Source organism: Molossus molossus, unplaced genomic scaffold, assembly GCF_014108415.1.
Source record: "Molossus molossus isolate mMolMol1 unplaced genomic scaffold, mMolMol1.p scaffold_m16_p_11, whole genome shotgun sequence".
NCBI lineage: Eukaryota > Metazoa > Chordata > Mammalia > Chiroptera > Molossidae > Molossus > Molossus molossus.
In genome coordinates this window covers 57,430,317-57,455,580 of record NW_023425346.1, presented here as the reverse complement: position 1 = coordinate 57,455,580, position 25,264 = coordinate 57,430,317, and the positions used below count along the sequence as shown (strand labels likewise).

The window sequence follows — 25,264 nt, the reverse complement described above, 5'->3', positions numbered from 1 at the left end:
TCTGCAGGTTGAAGATAAATGCTTCAGCTTTGGATATGGTTGTGCAAGAATGGAATGGTTGAAGCAACAGCAAGTTTCTCGAGACTGAGAGGAGCTTGATTTTTGATCATGTATTTGTCCGGGAACACCTGTATCTCCTAACTTTTTATATGGAAATTTCCTCTTGTTTTAAAATTTCCTCTTTGTTGAGTTGATTGTTCTGTTATTTGTTACCAAGGCATCCTGTTACACGGTAGTTAACATTTAAAAAAATTCAAAATATTACAGTAAAGATTCTGGAGTTTATGTGTTTCCTCTGCCTAAGTACAATCTTTTCTCTAGGGCAGATGGACAGAAGTGGGACACACTGTAGAGTGTGTTCGTATTCAGCTTCAGTAGATGTTAAATTGCTTCCCCAAATGGTTGTATCAATATATACTGCCACCAGCTATGTATAGTGTCTTCTAGTTCTCTCCATTACATCTTTGCTTACCTCTGATATTGTCAGATAATAATTTTTTACCTATTAATTTCTTGGTACATTATCTAGATTATTAGTAATCATGTTGCTGCTCAGCTAGCTGTCCTGTTCATATCCTTTGTATAGTTGTCTTTACAACTATAGAATAACATAGCATAGCATGGTGTAGTATAGTTGTATGTGTATATATATTCTAGATAATGATTTTTATATGCATTGCTTATATATACACATTGCAAATATAGGGTAAGGATCGTCATTTATGGTGTTCTTTAAATTAAGATTTTTCTTTAAGGCTTGTGCTTTCTGTACCTTATCTAAAAAATCTTTTCCTATTCTGAAGTCATGATATTTTCCTGTATTTTCTTCTAAAATTTGTTAAGAATTTTGCTTTTCACATTTAGGTCTTTAATCGTCTTGGAATTGACTTGTGTATAGTATGCAGAGGAACCATTTTTTCACAATTAATATTATTTTTCTCATTCTGAACTCTGTTCCTTTGGTCAATTTGTCTGCCCCAGTGCCAGTTCTATGGTATTTAATTCGTGCAACTTTATAAAATGAGGCCTTTATTACCTTGGTAATAAATCTTCTGAATTATCTTGGTTGTCCTTGGGTTTTTTGCTCTTCCATATTAAATTTTGGATGAGCTTATGCAGTTTTCAAAGACTGATGAGCTTATGTCAATCAGAATTTTGACTGACACTGTTAAATTTGTATATATAGTTGGGAAGACTATATATCTTATGCTATTTATCCTATCCATGTAGGTGGTAACTTCAGTTTTTGCAGTAAGAAGCCTTATAATTTTTGTTTAAAATTACATTTTCTCATTTTTGTACTGGAGGAAATTTGATTTTTAAAAAAACTTTTTATTGAAATACATTATGTATACAGAAAAGCACACAGAGTATAAGTGCAATGAATTATCACAAAGTATTACCATTACTCAAGGCAAGAAAGAGAACATTGCATATTTTTAAATTACTATTATTGCCCTTTACCTTTCTTTTAAAAAATAATCATTATCTTGGTTTAGTTTTAATAAATTTTGACTTTATATAAACATAATTATTCAGTGTTTGTCATTTTTTGCTCAATCTAATATTTGTAAAATTTATCTATGTTAATGCGTGAAGCTATAATTTTATTTTTATTCCTGTATAGTATTCCATTATAAGATAATAGTTTTATTTATTCATTCTATTGAGGAACATTTGGCCTTTTTTCTGTTTTGAACTATGATGAATAATGATTATGCGAACTTTCATGTTCATGTCTATTGGTGTCTCTGTACGTGCATTTCTGTTGATCATACCCAGGGGTAGAATTACCATGTGAGTGGATACACTTATGTTCAGTTTCTGTCGGATTCTGCCAAACAGTTTTCCAAAAGATAGCAGTCTACAATCCCACCAGCAGTGTATGCAAGTTCCAGTAGACTACGTATTCCTGCTTACATCTTTTATATTCTGTTCATTCTGGTGGGTATACAGTGGTATCTAACTGATATTATTTTACATTTCTCTGATGACTGCTGAGGTTGAGAATCTTCATAGACTTCTTAGTACTTTAGCTATCCTCTTGTGAGGTGCATATTCACATTTCCTATTTCCCCACCAAGTTATCTCATGATCTTCAACTGACGTGTTGAAATTCCTTATGTATTCTTGACTGGTAACAATGTGGTAAACTCCTAATTTGTGGGTTACCTTTTTAGTCTCTTAATGACATTTTTTTGATAAACAGAAATTAATGTAGTATACTTTCTATGTCCCTATCTTGAAAGTCTTGGAGCTAGCCTCCCAAATAAATCTTTTAGATCTGCACCTTGTAGCCCACTAGCCAGTAGCAGCTGCATGTGGATATTGAGCACTTGAAATGGGGCTAGTCTGAATTAAGATATTCTGTAAGTGTAAAATACATGATTTCAAAGACATAGTATTGAAAAAGAATCTAAATCTCATTAAGAATGTTTATATTGATTACGTATTAAAGTGATAATATTTTAGATATAGTGGGTTAAATAAAACAGAGTATCAAAATTACTTTCACCAGTTTATTTAGAAAACTTTAAAATTACATAATTGGCCTGGCCATTGTGGCTTAGTGGTTGAGCTTTGACCCATGCACCAAGAGGTCCCCAGTTTGATTCCTGGTCAGGGCACATGCCTGGGTTGTACGCCACATCTCCAGTGGGGGGCATGCAGGAGGCGGCCAATCAGTGTTCTCTCTCATTACTGTTTCTGTCTCTCTCCACCTCTCCCTTTCACTCTAGAATTAGTAAAGAAAAACAAATTTTAAGTTACATAACTGACCCAAATTATTATATTTCTATATTCTAGAAGCATGCTGTCCAATAGAACTTTCTGAGATGATGGGCATGTTCTATGTCTGCAGTGTCCAATATAGTAGCCATGATCTAATGTGGCTCTTGAGCATTTATTTATTTAAATCTTTATTGTTGAATGTATTACAGGTGTTCCTCATTTTCCCCCATTGACCCCCCTCCTCCTTACTCCCGCCCCCCTCCCGCCTTTTCCCACACTATTGTCTGTGTCCATTGGTTATGCATATAAGTTCTTTGGTTTATTTCTTCCCACCCCCTAACCCTTTCCCTTTGAGGTTTGTCAGTCTAGCAATGAATTTGTACTTCTTAATCCCTTCACTTTTTTACCCATTCCCCAACCCTCCTCCCATCTGGCAACCAACAAAATGTTCTCTGTATCTATGAGAATGTTTCTGTTCTACCTGTTCATTTTGTTTGTAGATTCCATTGTCGATAGATATGTATTCATTGCCATTTTGTTTGTTCATATATTTTATCTTTTTCTTCAAAAAGACCCTTCATCATTTCATATAATAACAATTTGGTGGTGATGAACTCCTTTAACTTTTTCTTGTCTGGGAAACTCTTTATATGGCCATCAATTCTAAATGACAGCTTTGCAGGATAGAGTAATTTTGGTTGTAGGTTCTTGCTTTTCATCACTCTGAATATTTCTTGCCACTCCCTTCTGGCCTGCAAAGTTTCTTTTGAGAAATCCGCTGACAACCTTGTGGGAACTCCCTTGTAGGTAACTAGCTGCCTTTCTTTCGCAGCTTTTAAGATTCTCTCTTTGTCTTGAACCTTTTGCATTTTGATGATGTGTCTTGGTGTGGGCCTCTTGGGGTTCATCTTATTTGGGACTCTCTGTGCTTCCTGGACTTGTATGTCTGTTTCCTTCACCAAGTTAGGAAAGTTTTCTGCCATTATTGTTTCAAGCAGGTTTTCGATTTCTTGTTCTCCCTCTTCTCCTTCTGGCACCCCCAAGATGCAAATGTTGGCACGCTTGAAGTTGTCCCAGAGGCTCCTTACACTATCCTCATTTTTTTGGATTCTTTTTTCTTTCTGCTGTTCTGATTGGGCGTTTTTTGCTTTCTTATATTCCAACTCGATGGTTTGCTTCTTGTATTTCCATACTCTACTATTGAATCTGTGTAAATTGTTCTTTATTTCAGTTAATGCCTCCTTCATTTCTGACTGTATCCATCATTTCTGACTTGTCCTTTTTTATGCTCTTGAGGCCCTTACTAAGTTCACTGAGCATCCTTATAAGCAGTGTTTTGAACTCAGCATCTGTTAGGTTGCTTATTTCCATTTCGCTTAATTCTTTTCTTGGGGTTTTGTTCTGTTCTTTTATTTGGGACCTGTTTCTTTGTCTCCTCATTATGGCTGCCTCCCTGTGTTTGTTTCTGTGTATTACTTAATGAGAGGTATGGGGCTATCTGAGACCAGATGCTGCTTGTTTGAAAGAATTTAGGAAAACCTGAAGCAGGATCCAAGACAGGCCAATCCTTTGGTAAAGCAACTGGCAACAGCTTGGGTGGGCCTGAAAGTTGGGTGGGGCGGGGCCTCAGGGAATCACCAGGGTGGGGATACCAGTGTGACCCAGGTTGCTGGAGTCCCAGATATGGCAGCTGTCTGCTGTCCCAGGGAAGGGCTCACCAAAGGAACAAAGGCCTCTAACAGCACATTTGTCTCAGAGAAGGCCCCCTCTCCAGCCGTTGCTCCAGTGCCAAACAGCTCAGTTCTTCCCTGTATGTCTCTGGCGCCCCTCGAGCTGCCTCCCCTCCGAGCTTAGAGGGAGAGAGTCCGATAAGTCCGTGCGCGGGCCCTTTAAGGAGCTGCCTGGGGCTCCAGCTGCATTAGCTTCCATGAACCTCAGTTCCCGCTGGTTTTTCCAGCCAGAAGTTATGGGGACTTCTCTTCCTGGCACTGGAACCCTGAGCAGGGCGTCTGGTGTGGGACGGGGACCCCTCAGTCCTCGGAGGATCTTCCCAGCCGAGGTGTTCCCCTGACTTTTATCCGCCACACATGGGTGTGGGACTAGTCCCTCCGCCTCCGCCCCTCCTACCAGTCTGGATGTGGCTGCTGCTTTAATTCCGTAGCTGTAGGACTTCCATTCTGCTTGATTTCAGGCGGTTTTGAATGATGGTTGTTCTGTAGTTTAGTTGTAACTATGATGTGATTGTGGGAGGACGCGCATTTACCTACGCCGCCATCTTGACCAGAAGTCCTGGCTCTTGAGCACTTAAAATGTAGCTTAGGGTGACTAAAGAAGCTGGATTTTAAATTTAATTGTAGTTTAAATTTAAGTAGCCACATCTAGTCATCGCCATATTGGACAGCACAGTTCTGGACACTTTATTGCTTTAACATTTATTGTTTAGACTTGGGTTTAAAATTTATTTGTAATTGATTTTTATAGTAGAAGGATAGGGATCATTTTACTTATCTTTTCTTGTATATGGGAATCTAGTTGACCAACAACCAAGGAAAAGAGAATCCTTTCCTATTTTTATACTCTGTTTTGTTTCTTTGGTATGTTATCTGTTCTTGACACCAACCATCACACTATCTGTAGTAACTGGTCGAGTATGTGCTCCAATCTAGTTCTTCAGAAGTGTCTTGGCCATTCTTGGCCATTTCTTTTTCCACCTAAATATTTAAAACACCTCAAATTCTGCCCTGGCCGGTTTGGCTCAGAGGTTAGAGGGTTGGCCCACGGACCAGAGAGTCTTGGGTTTGGTTCCCGCTAGTGGCACGTACCTTGGTTGCAGTTTGTCCCTGGCCCCAGTTGGGGTTGCTTGGGTGGTAACCACTCGATGTGTCTCTCTCACATCGATGTTTCTTTCTCTCTCTTCCTCCCTCTTTCTCTCCCACTCTATCTGAAGATAAATGCAAAAATGTCCTCGGGTGAGGATTAAATAAATAAGTAAAAACACCTCAAATTCTTACAAAATTACATCTGGGATTTTGATTGCGATTACATCTATATGTCATCCAATCACAAACATGATATAGTCATCCATTTATTTAGGTCTTTCATTTCTCTCACTAATATGTGATCCTTATTTATTTCTGTAAAGGTCTTACACATCTTTTGTTAGATTTAGTCCTAGCTATTTGCTATTTTAAATAATCCTGTTTTCTAATTTTCTAACTATTGCTGGTATATAGAAATACAGTTGATTTTATGTTGCTGTCCTTATATCCAACAACTTGACTAAATTTTGAGAGATTCTTCTGGATTTTCTATATGTCCAATCCTGTCATTCATGAATGACAGTTTCATTTCTTTATGACTCTTAGATGTTTTATCATTTAATTTCATCTTGCTTTATTGCAATTACCAGAGGGCCTCAAGAGCAGGATTAGCACACTATTTTGTAAAGTACCGAATAGGACGGAAGCCAGCAATTCCTATATAAATGTATAGATTCTTAAGTGTTGTGCTAAAAGGGAGTCAGTAGTCTGGCAGATGAGTCTTGAGCAGTTTATATTAATTCAAAGTGCTGTACGCTATTTTCCATTTTTACAGGGAATTAGAAAAGAAAGAATCATAGCCATGAAAGAAATGGGGTAAAACATTTGCCTAGTAGATTGGCAACTGTTAGAAAATTTATGATTGTTTTGAATGTGACCAAGTATAAACTAATGCTTGTCTCTCTTTTTAAATCCCTTTAGGAAAAATAGAAATGAAGGTACATATGCACACAAAATTTTGCCTCATTTGTTTGCTGACATTTATTTTTCATCATTGCAACCACTGCCATGAAGAACATGACCATGGTCCTGAAGAGCATCACAGACACCATCATGGAATGACAGAGTCGGAATCAAGCAAATTTTCAGTGCTGGATGCTAAAAATGAAAAAAATTATTACATTGAAAAACTTTTTGACCGTTATGGTGAAAATGGAAGATTATCCTTTTTTGGTCTGGAGAAACTTTTAACAAACTTGGGCCTTGGAGAAATAAAAGTAGTTGAAATTAATCATGAGGATCTTGGCCACGATCATGTTTCTCACTTAGATATTTTGGCAGTTCAAGAGGGAAAGCATTTTCACTCACATAACCACCAGCATTCCCATAAGCATTTAAATTCAGAAAATCAAACTGTGACCAGTGTATCAACAAAAAGATACCATAAGTGTGATCCAGAGAAAGAGACAATTGAAGTATCTGTCAAATCTGATGATAAACATATGCGTGATCGTAATCATCGCTTATGTCATCACCATTGTTTGCGTCATCACCTCGATCATAACACTACTCGCCATTTTTCTAATGATTCCATTACTCACAATGAGCGTGGGGAGCCTAGCCATGAACCTTCAACAGAGACCAATAAAACACAGGAACAATCTGAAAGTAAGCCACCAAAAGGAAAGAGGAAGAGAAAAGGGAAGAAGAGTGATGAAAATCCTGGGGTTATTACACCAGGTTTTCCCCCTAACCATGATCAGGGTGAACAATATGAGCATAATCGGGTCCATAAACCTGATCGTGTACATAACCCAGGTCATTCTCATGTACATCTTCCAGAACATAATAATGGTCATGATCCTGGTCATGGACACCAAGATCCTGATCCTGATAATGAAGGTGAACTTCGACATACTAGAAAGCGAGAAGCACCACATGTTAAAAAAAGTGCAATTTATTCAGCTGCTAGTCACAAAGATCATAATGAAGATGACCGTCAACATGAGGTAAGTATAAAAAGGTGGTTGCTTCATAATACTGAGATAATTTTGGAGCATTTTATGTAAAAAAGAGAAGTAACAGTGGAATGTCAATCATCTTGCAGCTTTTTTCGAGGTAATATAAAATAAATACGTTAAGGAATTAAAGTTTTTATCTGGATTTTTACTTGTGTTGTTCTCAAATTTGTGTTCTTAAAATCTAAATGTTTGAGGTTGTTAGAAAATATATCTTACATTTACTCTTTATTTTACTATCTTGCTTATTATGACTTTCTGACTCCCCAAGTTAGTTTTCATGTTGTTACTATTAGCTGGTTTCCATATATTTGAAAATTGAAGCTTTTTTTTGTTCAACCTTTCCTCTTGGGCAGTGACTAGACAGTTTCTTTTTCATAGCTATTAACTTATTGAATTAATTATGGAATGGGTCCTAGTCATTGATATAGCTCCAAATCAGGTATTTTACCCATGTCATAGGTTGGTTTTGTCAGTACATCACTTTATGATAGGGACTACTTGCTCATGGTGTCACCTTTTCTCATGCCTTTGACAGATTTAGAGTGAATGCAAAATGATATAATAATAGGAAACCCCAATAGTAATGGGGTGGTTGTGCTTCCAAATTTTCATGATTTTTTTGAATACTTAACATTGATTGAATCCTTAGATTTTTTTAAAACTATGTTCACCTTAAACACATTTATTTTTGTTTTATTAAAGGTATAGTAACACCTTTTGTTCTAATTTTTATCACTCTTAAGCTTAGAAAAAATAGTTGAATTTATTGTTCATATGTATAAAAAGCAGAACCATCTAATATGGAATATGACTTCACCCTTTGTTGGTTATGTCTCTATAATTTAAATATGTTTTGCATCTAAGTAAATATCTTTGTTTCTTCCCCAGAGAAATCAGATATTTGGTTTTTAGCAGTTATAGCACTGATTTTAAAATATGTTATTTTATTTAAAATAACATATTTTAAAATCTTAGTGTACTTTTAAAGTAATATCTTCATTTACTGTTATGGATGATATTCTAGACTCTGTTGTTAATAACTGGACATTATCATTAATGGTACTTTTTGTATCACACTTGTGGGGTCTGCATCATCAAACCTGATGCATATTGGGAGTTTTCTCAGGATTTATGGAAATATTGTATGCATTAAATAGGATAGTGCCTTACGTTAAAACCTGAGAAGAATCATTTTTTTGGTATGTAATGTTCTGATTTTATTTTTTGTACATAGGTAAAATCATATAATGAGGTAGCAAGTCAATAAACAAGCATTCTACCTGAGTGGATATGTATGAAAAAGAGGCAGTACCATTTTTTTTGCCTAAGTTTTAGATATTTGTTTTCTTTATGATGGGTTCAAACTTGTTTGTTCTGTGTATCCTGCTTTGTTTTGTTTTGCACTCAAAGTACCAGCGGACAAAGCTGCCTTTTTTTTTTTTTTTTCCTTCATCTTCCTGTTTTAGTACTGGGCTAGAACTCTTTTAGGCAGTGAAAAAGTCTATATTATACTGTAATATAAAGTTATTAAAGTATCTTAAGTTTATTTAACACTGTTTTACAAGTAAGAATCATAAGTAATTGATAAATACACTTTGACTAGAGAAATGATTTTCCCCCTTACCCCTTAAGAATCTTAGGAATTTAATTGTGAATCTCTCTTATCAATGGCAAAAGGTCATTATCTTTCATGTGTTAGGATGGAAAAATGGTTAAAATCCATAAAAAGTCTTAGGTGGTAAGTTGAATGTATTCCTATCATAAATTCCTATCCAAAACCTTTACTTCTAATAGATACCTGAATATTATTACAAATTATTTTCAAATAATAATTAGAATATTTTCTTTGCACAGTAATTTTTTTTCTACATAGACTACTTACTTAATTTGTTTTATCAATTTCTTTGCAGTGTTTGAACGTCACTCAGTTGTTAAAATACTATGGTCATGGTGCCAACTCTCCCATCTCAGCTGATCTGTTTACATACCTTTGCCCTGCATTGTTATATCAAATTGACAGCAGACTTTGTATTGAGCATTTTGACAAACTTTTAGTTGAAGATTTAAATAAGGATAAAAATATGGTTCCTGAAGATAAGGCAAATATAGGGGCATCAGGTAAGATTTAATTTTTTTTCCTCAAAATAGTTGAACTAGAAAATTATTCCAAATTATTGCTTTCCTTTGGGTATCTTTAATATGTTTTAATGTGTATGTTTTTAAAAGATTGAGGAAAGATAGGGGCACAGTACAGTTTAGTTATCTCTCCTGGCATTGCAGAGGAAGGTTTTGCTAGAGAACTAGATTAAAAAGGATATGTAGGTTTGTGATAAATGGATCTTTCTTGATGGGCAAATGTAAAAAATGGGCCCCTAATTAAAATTATTTGGTGTTCTTATTGCTTAACATTTAGCAGGCTTGAGGGCCTCTGGTGAAAAGCTAAGATTATTGTTTTTAAGGAAGTGCAAAGGGAAGCCAGTGTGGTTAAACTCTAGGAATGTCTCAGAAATGCCAACATTTGGCATATGAACTTCATTCATCATGGGCACTTCTAGAGAGTTTCAACTAAGGTAAAACCAAAACTGTTTTAAAACTTCTTTTTAGGCTCTTTTTTTCATATCTAGTTGGCTAAATAGCTCTACTTTGATGTTCACAGATACCTTGTACTTGATCTTTTCAAACTTGACTCCACACATAGTTTGTACCTCTTGCTGAATCTTAAATGCCATTAAAATTTATGCTTTTGATAATATCTGAAAATCTTTTTTCTCTTATGTTTTTGTTTTGTTTCCTTTTTTTCTTGTATAGTCAGTTATCAAGTCCAGTTGAGTCTTCTCTTAAATATCTCCTAACTCTATTCACTGTGTCATAATGCTAGTTCAGGTCCTTCTTGGATTTTCATTGAATTGTTGAAATAACTTTATAACCTTTTCTGCCTATGTTCTTGTCCCCCCTCATAGATCATAATCTTTAGCACTTAAGCTAGTTTGTCTTTCTAAAATGCAAATGAGATTCTCTGATATATAATTTTTTCTTTGTAGTGATAGCTAACATTTTTATTTTCAGTAGTAACTACTATGAATTTCAGGCATTGTTCTAAACTCAATTTATTGATTCCTCACAATAGCCCTATGAAGTAGAGAATGTTATCCTAATAAACTTTGCCAAGGTCTCAGAGCTAGTAAGTGATAATGCTAGGATTCAGGCCTAGGAAGTTCAAGTAATTTTGTTGTCCGTGTACGAAGTGTTGTACATGCTTTTTTCTTTTTATTAAATTTTAATAATCTATTAAATTATTATATGAGGGAGCTGTTATATGATTATTATTGATAAGGAAGCTGGAGTATGATAAGAAAAGTTTAGAAACTTGTCCCAAATTCCTGGCCTTACAGATGATAGAACCCACCAAACCTAAAGTTTGTCTGATAAATCCCCTGGGTAATCTCTGTGCTATCATCTTCCAAATTTAGTTAATTCTGTTATCACCTTGGTGATTGTTGTTGCCATATATCTTTAAACTTTATTTTTCATTAGCTTTCTAGTAGTTTTCTTTATATCTTTTACATTTTAAGCAGTAATATTTGAGAACATGGATTTGATGTGATGAGTTATATTTTAACTCATATATTTTAGGAAACTGCACTATGCTATATTGTTCCAAGTTCAGAGCTCTACTTGGCCAATCACACTTTCTAGAATATAAACCCTGCCTACCTAGCTTCCATTTTTATCCCCCACCGTTCATTTCTTCTTAGCTCTAACCGTAACAAACTCCTGATAATAGGTTATGCTGTTTCTTCCTCATTCTTCCCTGCCTTTTCCCATTCTAAACCTCTCTACTTGACTGACTACTGTGATTCCTCAAAAATTTAGCTCAAGCATTAGTCCCTCTGGGATAATTTACTGATCATCCTAGGATTAATTAGTCCCCTTTCTTGACACCCTCTGGATATTTTCATAATAGTAGAGAGCTTAAGGGCTCTCAATAATTGGATTAGCTATCTGTTTTTGTTGGATTTCAGTTGCTTAAAGGAAGTCACTGGGTCTTTCATCTCAGCATCTCTAGTGCCTAAGATAAAGGGTACTTCGGACAAAAAGTAAGCACACATGTATTGATTGAATTGATTAATTTCTTTTTTTTTTTTTATCCTCACCTGAGGATATTTTTCCATTTTTTGTACAGATAGAGTGGGAGGGAGGGAGAGGAAGGGAGAGAGAGAGAGAAACATCGATGTGAAGGGACACATCGAGTGGCTGCCACCCGCACGACCAACCAGGGCCGGGGACAAACTGCAACCGAAGTACGTGCCCTTAGCGGGAACCGAACCCGGGTCTCTCCGGACCGCAGGCCGACGCTCTAACCGCTGAGCCAAACTGGCCAGGGCGAATTGATTAATTTCTTAATACTAGTCTATAAGCATTCAATTATAACCCAGGAAAGACACTTGTTGAAAATGAGTCTTTGAAGATCATCTTATGACTATATCAATTAGCCTAATATACTTATGCAGATAATATTCTGTGACTGGGATTTTCTTGTGCAAAATCATGATGACCACAGTACTGGTTGAAATACCTAAGTTGTAGTGATACTATTGCCTAGTTATGACTAAATTGATATGTATAAATATGGGCTAAAACAATTCTGATAAGATAAAAGATTGAAAGAACAGATTTTAATATTTTTTCTTAGTTTACTAATAAGATTTAAGAATATATTTTATTATGTGAGTTTTACTTGGGATAGAGATATTCCCTAAAGCTTGAAAAGAGTACAAATGAAATGCTCTCAAAGTATGTCTTTTAGGTACTACCTATTGGTTAATTTCTTTCCAATAGGAAAATAACTTTAAAATAGATAAATTAATTACAATAACCTATATTTATTGAAACCTTACTATGTGCTACTCTAAACACTTTTCCAAGTTTTTTGTTTTGTTTTGTTTTTGTTTTTTTTTAATCCTCACCCGAGGATATTTTTCCATTTTTTGTACAGACAGAGTGGGAGGGAGAGAGAGGAAGGGAGAGAGAGAGAAACATCGACGTGAAGGAACACATCGAGTGGCTGCCACCCGCACGACCAACCAGGGCCGGGGACAAACTGCAACCGAAGTACGTGCCCTTAGCGGGAACCGAACCCGGGTCTCTCAGGACCACAGGCCGACGCTCTAACCGCTGAGCCAAACTGGCCAGGGCCTTTTCCAAGTTTTTAATATGCTTAATATAATTGTTAAACCCATGAGATAGGCACTTTTATTAACTTCTATTTGCTGAGGAAAGAAGGCTTTGAGAAATTAACTAACTTTCCTAAGGTCATTTAGCTGCCAGGTAGCAGAGCCTAATAGGAACTAGAATGTTCTCTATCTAAAAGCCTATGTAGTATCAGAAAGAGAAACTAAGAAAACAATCTCATTTACAATTGCGACAACAAAAAATAACATACTTGGGAATACATTTACCCAAGGAGGTAAAAGACCTGTACTCAGAACACTATCATACTGAAGAAAGAAATTGAGGAAGATACAAATAAGTGGAAGCATATACCATGTTAATGAATAGGAAGAATTAACATCATTAAAATGTCCATACTACCCAAAACAATCTATACATTCAACACAATTTCTATGAAAATATCAGTGGCATATTTCACAGAACTAGAACAGATATTCCAGAAGTTTATATGGAACACAAAGACCCAGAGTAGCCTCAGCAATCTTGAGAAAGAAGAACAAAATTGGAGGTATTATGCTACCTGATATCAAACTATACTACAAGGCCATAGTAATCAAAACAGCATGATACTGGCATAAAAACAGATCAGTAGATCAATGGAACAGAATAGAGAACCCAGAAATAAACCCTCACCTTTATGGTCTATTAATATTTGACAAAGGCAAGAACATAATGAGGTGAAAATAACCAATTCAAGAAATGGTGCTGGGAAAATTGGACAGGAATATGCACAAAAGTGACACTAGACCACTTCTTATACCATACATAAGAATAAACTCAAAATTTATTGAAGATTTAAATATAAGACTCGAAACCATAAAAATCCTAGGAGAAAACATAGGCAGTAAAATAGACATTTGCCGAGGCAGTGTTTTTTCTGATATCTCTCTTTGGGCAAGGGAAACAAAAGAAAAAATAAACAAATGGGACTGTATCAAACTAAAATGTTTTGCAGAGCAAAGGAAACCATCAACAAAATGAAAAAACAACCCATTGAATTGGAGAACATATCGATCAGTGATACATCTGATAGGGTTAATATCCAAAATTTATAAAGAACACAAACAACACCAAAAGAACAGTCCAATTAAAAAATGAGCAAAGGACCTGAATATACATTTCTCCAAAGAAGACATACAGATGGCCAGTACATGAAAGATGCTCTACATTACTATCATCTGAGAAATGCAAATTAAAACCACAATGAAATATCAGCTCACACCTGTCAGAATGGTTCTCATCAATAAGTCAACAAACAAAAAGTGGTGGCGAGGATGTGGAGAAAAGGGAACCTTTGTGCACTGTTGTTGGGGATGCAGATTGGTGCAACCACTGTGGAAAATAGTATGAAGTTTTCTTATAAAATAAAAAATGGAACTGCCTTATGACCCAGCGATTTCTACTTCTGGGAATATATCCAAAGAAACCCAAAACACTGATTTAAAAGAATACATGCACCCCTATGTTTATTACAACATTATTTACAATAGCCAAGATTTGGAAGCAGCCCAAATAAATGAGTGGGTAAAAAGTGCTGATATATTTACATAGTGAAATACTACTCAGCCATAAAACAGGGAAATCCTACCTTTTGTGACAGCATGGATGGACCTAGATGGTATTCTGCTAAGTGAAATAAATCAGTCACTGATCTTTGTAGATAAGTAAAGAGCTAGAGAGCCACAGTCTTAGGTGCTTCTAAATTTTCTCTCTGATAGGAGAGAAGGAGAAGGTAGTCCTGAGATTATTTAACTTAATTAAAAATAAAAGTCATTTGTTTTTTATAGGGAAAAACAGACTGATGAGATTGTCACATCTAGGGTTGAAATTAATAGCCATTTTTATTTTTAAGGCTTCAAAAAATTTTACTTTTTTGCTTCAACATCAACTATAGATTATGACTTAGAGTTTTCTATGTTGTAGTACAGTCAGCCACCCCTTGTTTATCATGGTTAATCAGTTCCAGACTCTACCACGATAAATGAATTTCTGCGAAGTAGGATTCTTTCTTTATACTTACAGTCGTCCCTTGCCACTTCACGCTTCAGCTTTCGTGGCTTTGCTCTATCGTGGTTCTATATAGTAAAATCTGTTGACAGATGCTTGACTAGTAATATTGAAAATTGAAGTTTAATCTGAAAACCTTTGAAGACAAATACATTACTAATAGTGAATATCGATTACTTGTTTGCAGTGGTTATGAACATTGTCAGAAATAAAGATTGAATTAATTATGTCCTAATAGATGTTAATAATTGTTAGAGAGAAAACCCTGCTAGAAATTATTTTTAATGACTGCTGTACCATTAAGAAAGGTTAACTTGTTCTATATAAATCTCCTGCAGTGACAAAGCTACTACCTCATTAACTGTTCAAAGACTGCTGTAAACCAAATACGCTTTGTACTGTGTATGGTAGATATCATTTATATCACAAGATTGGCTCATTTAGTCATAGAGTTGACCCTAGTTTAATTACCAAGGGGGGTTGTGAATAAGTCGCTAAACATTTTCTGCCAATTAAAATGCTGAAACAGTATAGAAAACTGCCATCTTGCATATGCTTTGAACCAAGTTAATTAGGAAGTTTCCACAGATGAGCGCTTCTTTTTAAAAGAATGCATTTTCTCTCTAGATAATGAGAAAGGGAGTTGGTGAATAACTAAGCTTGAAGACCTTTAATGTTTTAAGCGACCTAATTTGCAGAATAAGTGAAGCTTGTTTCAGACATATAGTGGGTTGTGTGTGTGTGTGTGTGTGTGTGTGTGTGTGTGTGTTTTATTGCATTTGGTATCTTGGGTACAAGTAAAGAAAACATTTGCTAGTTGTATTTAGTGGTTTGTATATTGTTAGTTTGGTATAAGTTTTATAAAAGTTGCCACCCCTTTTTTTATTGACTGATTTTAGAGAGAGAGAGGAAGTGTGGGGGGGTGGATATAGATTGGAGAGAGAAGCATGGATCAGCTGCCTCCTGCATGCCCCTACCAGGAATGAGCCTGAAACCCAGGCATGTGCCGTGAAACCTAACTGGCAACCTTTTGGTGCGTGGAATGACGCTCAACCCAGCCAGGGCAAAAGATGCCTTTTATTATTCTTGTTTTTTTATTTGTTTTTGTTTTATACCAAGTAAATGTGATTGGAAAAGCACAGTAATTTGGTTAGAAATCAGAAGAATTTTATAACCCCCAAATTTTTTTTTCCATCACCTAGGAAATTATGATAGAGTTTACTTAAGCTTAAATGCAAATATATATATATATATTTTTTTTAATCCTCACCCGAGGATATTTTTTCCATTTTTTTGTACAGATAGAGTGGGAGGGAGGGAGAGGAAGGGAGAGAGAGAGAGAAACATCGACGTGAAGGGACACATCGAGTGGCTGCCACCCGCACGACCAACCAAGGCCGGGGACAAACTGCAACCAAAGTACGTGCCCTTAGCGGGAACCGAACCCGGGTCTCTCCGGACCGCAGGCTGACGCTCTAACCACTGAGCCAAACTGGCCAGGGCAAATGCAAATATTATTAATCATAAAAGGTTATACATATGTTTTTAAGTAGTAAGTTTTACAGAAAGCCAAATTGGAGGAAAGAGAGTTTGGAACTGTGTGGAGGAGCGATGATTTCAAGGAAAACAACTGAGTTATCCTTGTAAAAATAAATGAAATACAGTAAAGCTACCAATAATAAGATTTTTTTGTATGTCATGTGAATATATTTCCATTTTGGGCTGATATGTAGTATCTTAAACTTTGTATTAGAAAGATTTACAAAGATTACAGTACATTAGATACTTGGTTTCCTTCAATGCACACTGGAGAGGTTTATAATTGTATCCTTTAAATGAACAGTTTTATTGCTGTGGCTCTGCCTTTAGAATTCTTAAATTTTTATTTATAGTCTAGACATTAAAGGTGAATCACAGCTTTAAGTCATTTTAAGTTCCTGTTTCTGATAAGGTGGGCTACTGAAAGATACTATATATAATTTGGTCTGAGTTTCTTAATTCTTTTTTTGTAAGTATTCAAGTTAGTTATATGCTTATTTATATTGTTTTTAAGCATAGCAGTGCCAGAATATAAAGCTTCTTAAAAAGTATAGTCTGAGTAGGATAATGTGTTGTCCATGATTTATTTATCTTATGTTTATTCTTCTTGGGAGTTTTTTGGTTTATATTGTCATACTAATGTTGACTATTAATTTCTTTTCCTACAGCATGGATTTGTGGTATCATTTCTGTCACTGTCATTAGCCTGCTTTCCTTGCTAGGCGTGATCTTGGTTCCCATCATTAACCAAGGATGCTTCAAATTTCTTCTCACATTCCTTGTTGCTCTAGCTGTAGGAACAATGAGTGGAGACGCCCTTCTTCATCTACTGCCCCATGTAAGAAATCCTTTTAAACTTAAAAAAATTAAAATATTTAAGCTAAAAGGGTCTTTCACTAGCAAACTGTAGCACAGAAATCTAGTATTTGTGCTATTTTATTTGCTAAATAGGGTCAAGTTTTTTTTTTTTTTTTTTCATTTGAACAATTTTAATAGCAATATTTTTAAAATGAATCATTAGGTTTTTTTAAAAAATGTTTTTAATTGATTTTTAGAGAGAGGAAAGGAGAAGGAGACAGAGATAGAAACATCAATGAGAGACATTGATTGGCTGCCTCTTGCCCACCCCCTTTTGGGGATCAAACCCACAACCCAAGCATGTGCCCTGACCGGGAATGGAACCAGTGATCTCTTGGTGCAGGGGTCAACACTTAACCACTAAGCCACACTGGCTGGGTGGCTGAGTGAATCATTAGGTTTTAAAATAGCAAAATAAATAAATAAATAATACCAGTTTTATGTTCACCTGTCACAATGTATACATATCAAATCACCACAATGTACACTTTATTTATTTATTTTTTTATCCTCACCCGAGGACATTTTTCGATATTTTGTTCAGATAGAGTGGGAGGGAGGGGGAGAGAGAGAGGGAGAAACATCGATGTGAAAGGGACACATCGAGTGGTCGCCACCCACATGACCCAACCAGGGCCGGGGACAAACCGCAACCGAGGTACGTGCCCTTAGCGGGAACCGAACCCGGGTCTCTCCAGACCGCAGGCCAATGCTCTAACCGCTGAGCCAAACCAGCCAGGGCACAATGTACACTTTAAATATCTTAAAATTTTATAGGTCAATTATACCTTAGTAAAGCTAATTTTAAAAAAAATTTTTCTCTATCAGTAGTTCTAAAAATAAATACTTAGAAATCAATGAGTGCCCTGGCCAGTTTTGTTCAGCAGTTAGAACATCGGCCTGCAGTCCAGAGAGACCCGGGTTCAGTTCCCGCTAAAGGCACATACCTCGGTTGCAGTTTGTCCCTGACCCTGGTTGGGTCGTGCAGGTGGCAGCCTTTGGATGTGTCCCTTTCATGTTGATGTTTCTCTCTCTTCCTCTCTTCCTCCCACTTTATGTGAACAAAAAAATGGAAAAATGTCCTTGTGTGAGGATAATAAAAAGAAATCAATGAGTGATTATATCTTTTTATCTGTATATCAAGAAAGCCTTTACAAGAAATGTATGAGAGATCTTAAATGATCATGCATATAACCAGTGTGCCACAGACATCTTTCTTTGAGCAGGAATAGGAAGTCCTATTCAGTTAGCTGTTATAGGCATGTAGCTCTTCACATACTTGGCCATTTATCTTTTCACCTGGCATACCTTTTGTTTTCTAACATTTGGTTATACTTCAAATGGTATGATCGTAAGCCCATATTCCTTGTGCCTTGATTATACCTTTTAAAATCTGTTGCCAGTTAAGAGTATTTGGTCTATTATTGTTTTTATGTCACATTATGAAAATAGTTGGGCTTTTTTGGGAGAAACAAAAGCCAAATTTATTTGTTCATTTCTTGCATTTGAAGTACTCCTCGATGACATCCTTTGCCTGAGATTCTTTGCAATAGTCCTTAACCACAGCACAACTGCAGCCAACCACTTGCCTGAGTTTTCTCTCTCTGTCGATTTTGCAGAGTCCTACCCATTCCCCTAGTTTCTTTTAGGTTAACCTTAATTAAGTTGATCTGGGTTTAGCACAAAGGGCCTCCACCAACGTGACCTACATAGGCTCATCACAGTTGGATGCAAGCACACAAGGTGGGCTTGGCACTTGGCTAAGGCTTTGGCAACTTTGCGAATTCCAAGTGCTGGGCCATCGTGCTGGGCCACTGCTTTAACCTCTGTTAAAGCAATATTAACATCCATTACACCTCCAGCGTCAATGCCTTTCTGGCCACGGTGGTGGGTTATGGGTAGAGCCCAATCTTGAACATGCCCAAGCCTCTGCTTTTGCGCAACTCTTCCGCAACAGGGAAAGAGCAATAGTGTGGCTTTTTAATTCCAAATGTAATATTACAGGTTTGATTTTTGTTTTGTTTTTTAATATTCTCACTACCTCCCTTCTGGAGTATGTAGGAGACAGAGTTGTTCTTGTATGTTGTGTGTACTTCTTCTCTCCTGCATTGTTGGTTGAGAATTCCAGATCTAGTATCTAGAACAGTGTATGGCATTGTCTTTTTAAAAAATTAATCTTGCCTGGCCAGTGTGGATTGAGCATTTTCCCATGGACTGAGAGGTCCCTGTTGGATTCTTGCTCAGGGCACATGCCTGGGTTGTGGGCTCGATCCCCAGTAGGGGGTGTGCAGAAAGCAGCCACGCATGTATCTCTCTTACATCAATGTTTTTATCTCTCTCAAAATAAATAAACAAAAACATTAAAAAAAATTAATTTTGCCCTGGCCAGTGTTCTCAGTGGTTAGAGCATCAGCCCTTGAACCTAAGGGTCCAAGGTTTGATTCCCAGTTAAGGGCATGTACCTGGTAGCCATGCACCCCAGTTGGGGCGCATGCAGGAGGTAACCAATGGGTGTGTTTCACATCAGTGTTTCTCTCTCTCCTCCTCTGTCCCTCCCTTCCTGAAAATCAATGGAAAAAATATCCTCCAGTGAGGATTAACAAGAAAAAAAATTAGTCTTAAAATTTAATATAAAAATTTATTTATTTTATGTTATTTACTTATTTTCCCCTTTATTCCCACCCCTTGCTTGCCCTTTCTGCCAGCCATCAGGAAAGCCACAGTCTGTTTTAGAACTGGGCCTAATAAGAACAGTTGAAGTTAGAACAAAGTTTAACGGCTGTTTAACTTATTCTTTTCTTAAATGTTAATTAAATAAAGCTAATTTTTTAATGGTCTTACCTCCTTTGAGAGGTTTAGAAACCTTTTCCGTTGACCACTAGCAAATGGAGAAAGAATACAAATTGTTATAAGCAAGGAAAATACTTAAGAATATTTCTCAAATGTAAAGTTCTATAAGATTAATATTTTGAAACCTGTACCTTTCACAATGAAGTATTATTTTATTTCCACACATACATTTATTTTTGCTAAAGTTTTAAAATATAGAAAATTAAGCACATATGCCAATGTACACTTTTGTATAATCAGTTTAAGAAAAAGTAAGATTACAAGGAGTCACAAGTGATCACTTACCTGCTGGTGAATTTGTTTGTTTTATTTTTTACTAAATATTAGGTCTTTATCTGGGTCATATTCACTAAAATTTACAAAGAACCCATCATTCCCTATGATCTCACTGCTGATTTGGTTCTTACACTGTAGTATATATCTTAACCCCTATCAGCATTTGTGTTTGTGGTCTTTGTTTTAGAGTTACCATGAAATGTAGTACTTTCCAAGCTACTAAGTATAGCAAAATTAAATGGAAGACTACTTATATTTAAGTGAGATAATATTTAGGGAGCACTTTAAAAATTAAAAATATTTTTTCTGTATGCTCTAGGAGATTATAATCTCAGAATTTAAAATAGCATTTTAACTACTTGTTTAGAAGTTTTTTTTCTTCTTAATAACAGTCTCAGGGTGGACATGATCACAGTCATCAACATGCACACGGGCATGGACATTCTCATGGACACGAATCTAAGAAGTTTTTAGAAGAATATGATGCTGTATTGAAAGGACTTGTCGCTCTAGGAGGCATTTACTTATTATTTATCATTGAACACTGCCTTAGAATGTTTAAGCACTACAAACAGCAAAGAGTAAGTACTTTTTAACTGTTTCTTTCATTTTCTGGGATGTAAAACTCAAAACAAAGACCGTCATTTTCTGGCCATATGCTTAATTATAGTGCCGTTAATGTGTATTAAATCTGTCTTTTAATCGCTTATCTTCACAATAATAAATGTCATTTATTTTGGTATTTAGAGTCAAGATAGCAGTCTCAGTCTCAGATAATTTGTGTCTCATTGACTTAAAAAGGATGGAAAAGCTATTGGTCAATTTATGCTTATAAAAATGCAAAAATATATAAATAGAAGCAAGTTTCATCAGTCTTCATAGGTACTATTTTAAGTATAAGTGGCTTTTATTGTTCTATATTTTAATGAGAATGTTTTCAAACAACATACTTCTTTATCAGGAAAGCCTTGCCCATGGTAGAAGTACTAGAGGGGACAAGAATTTAGATTCGGGGGCTTTGTAGGAAGAAAATGTGATGACATGAAAGAAATGATGTTTCTTTGCAAGAGTGATAGACCATTTGGGAGATGATACTTGGACTGTTGATCAAACCCTGCTTGTCATGAACTGTGTTTCATGTCACATTTATGAGAGTAACACAAATATCTGAAAGAATTTCTCCCCCATGCCCTGGCCGGTTTGGCTCAGCGGTTAGAGCGTCAGCCTGCGGACCAGAGTGTCCTGGGTTCAGTTTCTACTAAGGGCACGTACCTCGGTTGCAGTTTGTCCCCGGCCCTGAGGAGGTCATGTAGGTGGCTACCAGTCAATGTGTCTCTCTTACTTCGATGTTTCTCTCTCAATCTCTTTCTCTCTCACTCCCTCCCGCTCTATCTGAAGATAAATGCAAAAATCTCCTCAGGTGATGATTAAAAAAAAAAAAGAATTTCTCTCCCAAGAAGGTTAAGTTCAGGGCTACTACCATTCACCATGATTACACCCCTCCCTGTTCACATTGATTTAGTGTGGATATAAAGCTCTATCTTGAATATATCTCACTAACATGTTTGTGATACTGATGCTGATTATCTTCAGTATAAGTAAATCTTATACAATTTTACAGAACATTTTTAGGAAGCTTTCTACAAAAAAGGGTTAAAGATTCTTATTACATTTTGTTAGTTAACTATAAATATTCAAAAAATAAATCTTTTTCCCCCCTGAAGAACATTGGATAGTCATGATCAGAATATATATAGTCCACACTTATGATACAACTTCTATACTATTTTTATGGATATATTTTTTGGTATGTGTATATGTTTTGTATATATCTCCTCGAGACAGAAGGAATCATTTATAATAGCGCTCTGAAGTGGGATTCAAGGGGAGTGATTCTAGTTCTTGCTCAGCCACAAACTAGCTGTGAAACTGTGATTCATTCCACATGATTTCCAGTTGCTATCTAAATCTATTAGAAATAAATCTTCTCATTTTTATTTTTATGTCGTATTCCAAGTAGTGTATTTAATTTTAATGGCCATAGTTTAGTGCGGACAACATCATATTTCATTGCCTCCAAAGGAGAGGTGATTGAGATGGTATGCAAGGGAAGAGCTCTCTGAGGAATGGGAAGGATCAACTTATAGAAAAGTAAGAGATTTAACAGCATTTGGGTTTGGAAGGGTTATGGAAGGTCATGTGGATGGGTGAAGAATGGAATTGTGGGAAGGATGCCAAGGTAAGAGTGGCCAGAGGGGGAGTCAGCGAAGGAGATGACTGTCAAGTTATTCAGAAGAGAGGTGATGTGGGCTCGCACCAAAGTCATGGCATGAGGAATGGGGAAGAGGTGATTAAGAGGACTGTTAAAATGAAAGAATCAACAAGAAGACTTGATATTTGATTAGATGTAAGAAATACAAGAATTTAGAGTCCATCTCTGTGAATACCTAATTGAGAACACAATTGTATACTATATAGTTTACAAACTATATAAAGGAGTCTTGGAATTACCATGAAGCCCAGATTTTTTTCAGTTGTGTATACTTACTAACATTAAAGCAGCAGATATTAAATATTCAATATGTGTAATTTTTAGGGACTGTATACTTTACAAATAAGTTCAAAATAAATAAATTTTCTTTTTTTATAAATTAATCTCGATCTTATTTTGAACCTAAATTTACTGGCAAATGAAACACATTTATTTTTGTAAAGTAAACTAATGTAGGAAAACAGAGTCCAAAATATATGGCAGCTATTTTGTAAATTTGAAATTGTAGGAAATAAAAAACTGAAGGGATATCTTGGCAGAGGTGTTTTGCAGATCTAGTAATGAGGAATTTTTCAAGCAAATCAAAGAAAGGAATCTAGGCAGATAAGCCAGTGCATGTCCTTTATGATAAACAGGACAACAAAGTAATCTCAGATGAAAAAGTATAGACTTTTTTTTTTAAGAAAGGAGATTAGTGATACTTGAATAGAACATTGTCTCATAGAAAAATCAACTATTGGAAGGAAGCTTTCAGAGCATACATTAAATAATACACCAGATGATGGTTTCAGTAGGACTGAGGCTTTGAGGGTAATGATTTGGCAACTTTTTAGGTAAGTGGACAGTCAGAATCAAAACAGTCGAGCAGAATCCTGGCTGGTGTTCACATTTTATTTACTTTCTGTATCCCTCTCATTGACTCTTGCACCGTTGTTGGCTCCTCCTTCTTCCTTTAGTTTTTCCTCTTCATTGACTCATGACTGTTGTTTCTTCTCTTCTCTTTAGGATGTCTCCATATTATTTTCTTTTGAACATTTTCTGTTTCCCCAGTTTCTGTTATTTATTGCTGTGAAGCAGGACAACCCAAAACTTAATGGCCTGTATCAAAAATTTATTATTTCTCTTAATTCTGTCAGGAATTTAGGCAAGATTCCTCTGGGCAGGATTTTTGCTTTACTTGGTGTCAGCTAGAGTCACCTGCTTCTACATTCAAACTCAGTTGGCCCAGGCAGGGCAGGGCTGAAGTTCCTAGATTGTTTCATTCTAAGTCTGTATGTCTACATCTTGATTCTCCCCCACACGCATGGCCTGTCATCAAAGTCTAGACTGGGCTTCTTCATGACATAGTGGCTGGTTTCTCTGAGCAGAAGCAAAACGTGCCAGGCCTCTTTCAGACTAGTTCCAGAATTGGCACAGCATCACTTCTAGTGCATTCCGTTGGTGAAGGCAAGTCAAACGGTCAGCCAAAATTCAGGGGCAGGGGAATACACTGTATGTTCTTATGGGTGGAGAAGAATGCTCAGACAGGGAGGCAAGAAATTGAGGGTGGCAATCTCAGAGAACTCAATTACACACTCATCTAGCCATAGCAGGCCTTACTTTAATGCAGCAGTTAGAAGACTTAAACGTCTGATACATACTTTACAGCCTGTGAGCAAAACCAACTACAAGAAAATGCTCTGCCAGTCAGTAAGCGTCTCCCAGAGAATACTGTTTTTTACTTTCACACTGTTCTTTAGCATTCTGTATTGTTTGTTCTCTTACGTTAACATAGATTAGAAGTAGAACTTCAAGTTGGAAGAGTTGCCAGTGGTAGTTACATTGATAAAAGAAGAAAGCAGACTATTAAGAGATACGATAGGAAAATTCAAACCTAAACAATAAATATAATAATTAGAATTTATGAGTAATTGAGGACAGATGAGATGAGAAACAAAACTTGTCTTTATTGCAAAGCTTAGGTCAATTACTTATAGGTCATTTTCATACATCGCCTCATTTGATCCTCATAATCTATCATTTTCATTTTACAAACGAGTATTATGTTTAATAAATTTAACAAAGTCTTATAGAAATTAACTGCAAACTTGGTGTTTTAACTCGTTTGACTCTTCATTATGTCACAAATAAGGAAATGTGCGATTGCATTAATCACAGAATAAAATTCAAAGGAATATGCATTCGTTTTTGGAACTTCCTATTCCCATTCACTTAGATAAGAGAGATTACTTATTTCACACACTTCATTTGGGTTGCATATAATATAGTATTGTGCATCCTATTTTTTAAAACTTTGAGTTAGATGAATTTGAACCATTTAGTTGATTATTCAAAAAAATACCAACATACAAATACAGTTGGATTTTTCATTTGGTTAAACCCTCGATTAACTTCTGAAATTTTCTTCTCATTTCTTTACTAAATTATGTATAGAGTTACCACCAATTATCCCCATAGATATTAATAAGTGAATAATGTTGCTAATTGTGGTTGCAGCTTTGATACTAATACCAGATTTTTTTTCCCCCAGGGGAAACAGAAATGGTTTATGAAGCAGAGCACAGAAGAATCAAATATTGGAAGGAAGCTTTCAGATCACAAGTTAAATAATACACCAGACGCTGACTGGCTTCAGCTCAAGCCTCTTGCCGGTAGACAACAGTTCTGACTAAAAAGAAACTTAAAACATAACAATTGAAATATCGCTTCTAAACTGTGTC

The 25,264-nt window shown here is 36.0% G+C and overlaps 1 protein-coding gene and 1 pseudogene across 3 annotated transcripts in view; one reads left to right on the top strand and one right to left on the bottom strand.

Annotated features, from left to right (window-relative positions):
- Positions 1-25,264, top strand: part of SLC39A10 (solute carrier family 39 member 10) — a 119,757-nt gene that overhangs the window by 82,177 nt on the left and 12,316 nt on the right. For all 3 annotated transcript variants that reach the window (XM_036254482.1, XM_036254480.1, XM_036254481.1), the window contains exons 2-6: positions 6,471-7,498; positions 9,421-9,628; positions 16,957-17,126; positions 20,665-20,853; positions 25,075-25,195. In XM_036254482.1, coding sequence (XP_036110375.1) covers positions 6,482-7,498; positions 9,421-9,628; positions 16,957-17,126; positions 20,665-20,853; positions 25,075-25,195 — 1,705 coding nt within the window. In that variant the 5' untranslated portion in view covers positions 6,471-6,481. The remainder of the gene's footprint in view (positions 1-6,470; positions 7,499-9,420; positions 9,629-16,956; positions 17,127-20,664; positions 20,854-25,074; positions 25,196-25,264) is intronic.
- Positions 18,639-19,619, bottom strand: LOC118625515 (annotated as a pseudogene).